This window comes from Bombina bombina, chromosome 10 (genome assembly GCF_027579735.1).
Source record: "Bombina bombina isolate aBomBom1 chromosome 10, aBomBom1.pri, whole genome shotgun sequence".
NCBI classification, from domain to species: Eukaryota; Metazoa; Chordata; class Amphibia; order Anura; family Bombinatoridae; genus Bombina; species Bombina bombina.
This window is the reverse complement of record NC_069508.1, coordinates 59,542,912-59,549,553: the sequence shown is the minus strand read 5'-3', so window position 1 is coordinate 59,549,553 and position 6,642 is coordinate 59,542,912. Positions and strand designations below refer to the sequence as shown.

Sequence of the window (6,642 nt, the reverse complement as noted above, 5' to 3'; positions counted from 1 at the left end):
TCCAATCTTGTGCAAATGGGGAGTTTGCGGTTGTGCAAATGGACTGTTTGTGGTTGTTTGCGGTGCGTTACACCGGGAGTTTGGTCTGTCACTGTGAAGCGGGCGTAACCCTTACACTACCTGATCGATACAACATCATACCTGATGTTTTAAAGCACGTTATTCCAAACAATTTAGGAATGTTAGGTGATTTATGCCCTTTATGGATTAAAACCAGACTCTGCATCAACTATGTAATTTTCCATGGGAGTTTTGCCATGGATCCCCCTCCGGCATGCCACAGTCCAGGTGTTAGTCCCCTTGAAACAACTTTTCCATCACTATTGTGGCCAGAAAGAGTCCCTGTGGGTTTTAAAATTCGCCTGCCTATTGAAGTCTATGGCGGTTCACCCGGTTCGCCCGTTCGCGAACATTTGAGGAAGTTCGCGTTTGCCGTTTGTGAACTGAAAATTTTAGGTTCACGACATCACTAATAGGAACATAACTCCAACTAGTCCTATACCCGGGCCAGCAATAAATGTAACATATAACAATACATTTATAATGTTAAACACTTGCGTTATTTGCAAACTTTAATATCTCCATGGGAACTTGGCCTCAGAAAGCTTATTTTCCCACCTTTACACCTAGTTGAGCATGCCATAATGTTTGAGACCTTATCTGCAGCTTCTGACAGTGTTTTACCTTTTTGTGCGTTCAAAGGAAACCGGTTTTAAATTTGTACTTTTTGAATTCTATTATTTACTATAGGATGCATATTTGTTTTCCCCGGCTGCCGGAATGATGGAAAATATGCCATCGGAAACTGTAAATAAGCGTAATGGCTTCTGACAGCGGTGAAAAGCGTAATGGCTTCTGAAAGCAGTGATAAGTGTAATGGCTTCCGGCAGCAGCTCAGTGGAAACAGGCCTAGATATAAAAATATTGGATACTTGCTGCATTTACTGCACCTATTTCAGGACTAGTTGTTAATGGCTAGATGATGTGTTAAATAATTTATTTTATTTCTTAAACAAGTGTACAGCATTATAACAGAGATAGTATTTACAAAAAATGTATTTAAAGTCTAAGTAATGAAAATGGAGTGTTGATATTGTTGTCATGACAATGTAGTGCTGCTCTATGAACCATAACAATGGAGTGTTCTAAGCAATGCCATCACAATTCCATGCTGGCTATAAATTCTTGCCACCAACTGCCAAATGGTGAGGGTTAGTAGTGAGGCGTGTGTTCTCAGGTGTTGAGAAGACAATTTCTATTGCTGAGTGGAGTGAGTAGTTTGAGAGCCTATCCAGGCATGGCTGCCACCAGTTCAACTGGCAGCAAGAAGATCTCTGATGAAGAAGTAGCAGATCCATCCCCAGACATCTTAAAATTGTTTGATCTGCTGAACCAGTGGTACTTTTGGGGACAGTTGAGTGGAGTCAAAGTCAAGTGGAGTAGCAAACCTCTTATGGTGATGTAAGTTGAGAACATGGAGGGAGAAGGGCTTTGTATTTATTATAGATTTACAATAAGGTCTTACAAAGGGGAAGTAATACATGATTTATACTTTTAGGCTTATTAGAAAACAGACTAATCAGTTCATGTCAACCACATTTTGTGTTAAATAATACAATAAATAAATAATACTGATTGTTGTCATGAGGAACTACATTTTCAAATGTGATCATGTTAATCTAAAGGATCATTGATGGTAGAATATGGCCAAGATCTGAGCCATAATCTTAAGGAATAGTGTCAACATTAAATTGCAGCCAAAAAATATGGTAGCCACATAACAGCACTTATTATATCAGTTTGCAGTTTTTTAGTGTAGAAGAAAATGTACTTTTTAATATAATGAAACGAATAGCCTAAGTTAAAGCAAAACAGCTGCAGCAAACTTTATATTTTGGCATGCAGATAGAGCTTATTGTCTGGTGTGTGTGCGTATATAAGTATATATTTATGTATGTGTGTTTATATATATATATATGTGTGTGTGTGTGTGCGTATATAAGTATATAGTGTGTGTGTGTGTATATATGTATATATCCAGTACAAATAACAGCACTCTCAATTTAACGAAAGACCTGAGAGTGCTGTTATTTGTACTGGAGATATTCAAAACATCACTGCACCCAGGCAAACGACCTTGGGAGGGTATATCCTGTGATTAAAGGACGGTATTTTATATATATATATATATATATATATATATATATATATATATATATATATATATCTACACACACACCAAAAATATGTTAAGGTAAAAGTTTAAGTTCCTAGAGGTAACAAATACCCAATTAATACTACACTATACTTTATATTGTGAATTTTGCACTATTATCATAACTAAAATAGCAGTAGAATGTAATCTTTAATATAAGGATTAAAGGGACACTGAACCCAAATTTTTTCTTCTGTAATTCAGATAGAGCATGCAATTTTAAGCAATTTTCTAATTTACTCCTATTATCAATTTTTTTCGTTCTCTTGCTATCTTTATTTGAAATAGAAGGCATCTAAGCTATTATTTGGTTCAGAAGTCTGGACAGAGCTTGTTTATTGGTCGGTTAAATTAATTCACCAATCAGCAAGAACAACCCAGGTTGTTCACCAAAAATGGGCCGGCATCTATATCTACATTCTTGCTTTTCAAATAAAGATACCAAGAGAATGAAGAAAATTTGATAATAGGAGTAAATTAGAACATTGCTTAAAATTGCATGCTCTATCTGAATCATGAAAGAAAAAAATTGGGTTCAGTGTCCCTTTAAATGCCTTTAAGCCTTTTTGTTTTCCAAGGCAGCATTAGCATCCAGAACATAATATTTAATATCGCATCGCCTGCCCCATAGACAGAAAGGCGACTGCGCTCTAGCTGCCTGGTTTAGAGGTTTTTACTTCTGTTTGTGGAGCAGATGCTATGGCCTCTAGTTATGAAGGTCTGGCGGACCTGATCCAACAGTGCGGATCAGGTCCCCCAGACCTCGCTGAATACGGCGAGCAATACGCTCGCCGTATTCAGCATTGCACCAGCAGCTCACAAGAGCTGCTGGTGCAATGCCGCCCCCTGCAGACTCACGGCCAATAGGCCGCCAGCAGGGGGTGTCAATCAACCCGATCGTACTCGATCGGGTTGATTTCCGGTGATGTCTGTCCGCCTGCTCAGAGCAGGTGGACAGGTTATGGAGCAGCGGTCTTTGTGACCGCTGCTTCATAACCGCCAGAAACACGGGGCATCAAGCTCCATACGGAGCATGATACATATGCCCCTATGGCTTTTGATTGGCTGTTCTACTGATAATAATGCTTTGAATAAGTATGATAATTTGTTATCACAGAGTTTTCCAATGGAAAGTCTTCAAATGTAAAACCTCCTCAAAAGCCATGCAAGGCAAATTGTACAGAAATTATACTTGGCTTTTATGGGGGGTAAACAAATATGCCGTCAACAGTAAGGAGAGAACTATAGGCTTCACTTGTTTGTATGGTACAGTATATAGGTGACCAATTATAACACATATCTCTATATACTCTAATAGAACACACCTGGTATATCATATGATATATCATATAGTAGACCTCATTATCTGCTGTATATAGATACTTTCATACTTTTCTTTAATATCCTGAATTGTGGGATGGGGCTAATTATTTTTTTAGTTCTGCTAATTTAGCTTATAAAATAATTCTAACATTTTTATATGCCATCATCTTTTATTTCAGGTGTGCTGGTTTGTGTAGCTATCAACGGAAATCTGGCAAATGCACCATCAATTTAAGCAAACCTTTGCTTAAACGGAGGAGCAGGAAAGATCTTATTGAGGTAAAAAATGATTTAATTAAAAAAGTGAAATCATTTATTGTCAGCTGATGCTGTTTTTTTTCTTCATATAAATGAAGTTTAATAATTCACCATTTTCTATTTTACAGTCGCTTTTGCATGAAATGATTCATGCGTATTTATGTATAAATAACATAAAGGAAAGTGACATGCATGGGCCAGTGTTCTGCAGCCACATGCAGAGAATAAATACCGCCTGCAGATTCCACATTACCGTAAGTGAATGTGCTTTTTTATTTCGTTTTTCAGGAAAGTTATATTTATAAAGCATAGAACAGAAATCTAACAATAAAAGTAAATAAAAGTGCATTTAAAATACACAATTGTGCTTTTAAAATTAAATTACAAGTTTTTTTTGCAATATTCTTATTTTTGCAGAAATGTTATCACATCAGTTTTTTGTTGTGCCCTAATCCAGTGCTTCTCAACTCAAATCCTCAAGTACCGCTGACAGGCCAGATTCTCATGATACCTTATCTAGAGCACAGGTGAAATAATCAGCTGATCAGTAGCCATGGTTACTAATCTGCTCTCTCACCCATCAGCTGATTATGTCACCTGTGCTCTAGTTAAAGGGACATGATACCCATTTTTTTAAATTCATGATTTAGAAAGAGCAAGCAGTTTTAAAAAATGTTATAATTTACTTCTATTATCTAATTGCTTCATTCTCTTGATATTCTTTGCCAAAAAGCATATCTAGATAGGCTCAGTAGCTGTTGATTGGCTGATGCACATAGATGCCTCATCTGATTGGCTCACCCATGTGCATTGTTCTTTCTTCAATAAATGATATCTAAAAAATTAAGCAGATTAGATAATAGAAGTAAACTAAAAAGTTTTTTTTAAAATTGTATTCTCTATCTAAATAATTAAATAATTTTTTTGGGGTTTAGTGTCCCTTTAAGGTATAATGAAAATCTGTCCTGTTATGGGTACTTGAGGACTGGAGTTGAAAAACACTGTTGGCCTTATCCACCCAGCTATGCCTAGTTTAGCTCCTATACCATGCCCCAACCTATACACCTAATACCCTGACTCCATTCATAGCCACTGACACGGTGTCCAAGGGATAGCTCTGTCTCTGCCCCCAGACTCACTGTCTCAGACACTAGCCAGGAAATGTTGGCAGGTTTGGATCTTTGCTTAGAGATGTATTGCAAATTGGTCAGTAAGGAGCTAATATATTTAGCAGGAATATACACTAGGGTAGGCTTTAGCAATATCATTTTAGCTTTGTACTATTACTGTGGCCTTTGTTACAATCCATTTGAATCTGTGACCCTTATGTATGTGACATTATGCACTGTTCCATAGTAATAGATTGAGATTATTATTATTATTATTATTATTTGGTGAGACATTTATATGCTTCTGCTTCCTTTTTGCAGATAAAATTATACATACTGTATGTAATTTGTTGTCTATATGTGTTTACAGACCTATCATACCTTCCATAAGGAAGTTGAGTTTTATGACAACAAGTGGTACCGGTGTGATGGACCCTGCAACACCAAGAAGCCCTATTATGGTTTCTGTGTCCCATACTCTCGTGCAAAACCATCATGGTGGGACCAGCACAAGACCAACTGTGGAGGGAAGTTTAAGAAGGTGCAGAGGCCAGACCTTGATGACCTTCTAGGAAAATCTAAACCATAATCTGTGCCATAAAAAGGTAGAGTAGTCCCATCTCTAAATGATGGATTTGTTATCTAGAGGTTTATTTATATGTTATGCATTGTCATTTAATGCATCTTTTTAGTATTATTTTATAACAATGGGCGCTCTGATAAAAATGATGGTAGCTGTACCCTGTAGTGTTAAATAATGAAGTAACAAATACCATAAAACAGTGCTGTTGCAGGATACAGCTTAAGATCATTTTGCATGCACAACAGTACAAGTGAAACAGGTTGACTTTACCTTTTCTCCTCATTATTGAAATACCTAACCAAATGAGTGAGAATAAAAGTACTTGGAAAAAATTTAATTATACTGAACTTTCTTTTACAGACAATCAGAAGTGAGCAACATCTAAAGGGATGTCATCATCATCATGACACCAATCCCTTCTATCCTCTGATCCAACAACAATCCCTAGTTGCCTAACAGACCATGGGGTTGCAGGGCACAGCTTCAGGTCATTTTGGACACACACAGGTACGATGAGAGTAACAAGTTGACTTTACCTTGATACAGCATCACTGAAATACTTAACTAAAGGAGTGTGAATAAATACTGAGAAAACTACAAACATAATGACATTCAGCTTCTTCTTATAGGTAACTCTGTGGATAGAAACATCAGCAGGAATTTGTCATCTTCATCTTGACGGCGATCCATTCTATCCTTTGCTCCAAATACAAGACATCCAGCAGCAACAACCTATGTCACTCATTTCATTAAAATGTTTATGCAAATTTAGTTTGAAGTCTAAGTTATATATTTTCACTAAATCACTAAAAGGATATGCTGAATTCTGTGCACAGCAAACTGCAGGTGATTGGAGTTGCTGCCTCTTGTAAGTCATGGAACTGGAGACCGGGTAATAACTATAAAAGGAAATAAGAAAACAAGGCACCACTCCTCTTAGCATAGTAATTAAAATAACAAAGGGTATTTATTACAAATAACAATTAAAAACTCACAGATTACAACCTCAAACAATTGTGAGGTATGATTCAGGCACTGGGAAACCGTATAGGTCTCTCAACGATATCCAAGGACAACAGTGGCAGAGTTCCAGGAATGTTTGCTTCGTTCACAGTCGTACATAAGATATGTAAAAAGTACTTCCTGTGCTCACT

The 6,642-nt window shown here is 36.9% G+C and overlaps 1 protein-coding gene across 1 annotated transcript; it reads left to right on the top strand.

Moving 5' to 3' along the window:
* Positions 1-1,297: 1,297 nt before the first annotated feature.
* Positions 1,298-5,494, top strand: LOC128640707 (DNA-dependent metalloprotease SPRTN-like). Its single transcript, XM_053693134.1, has 4 exons — positions 1,298-1,461; positions 3,718-3,817; positions 3,925-4,050; positions 5,276-5,494. The coding sequence occupies exons 1-4, from the start codon at positions 1,298-1,300 to the stop codon at positions 5,492-5,494; spliced, it is 609 nt and encodes a 202-aa protein (XP_053549109.1).
* The last annotated feature ends 1,148 nt before the right edge of the window (positions 5,495-6,642 follow it).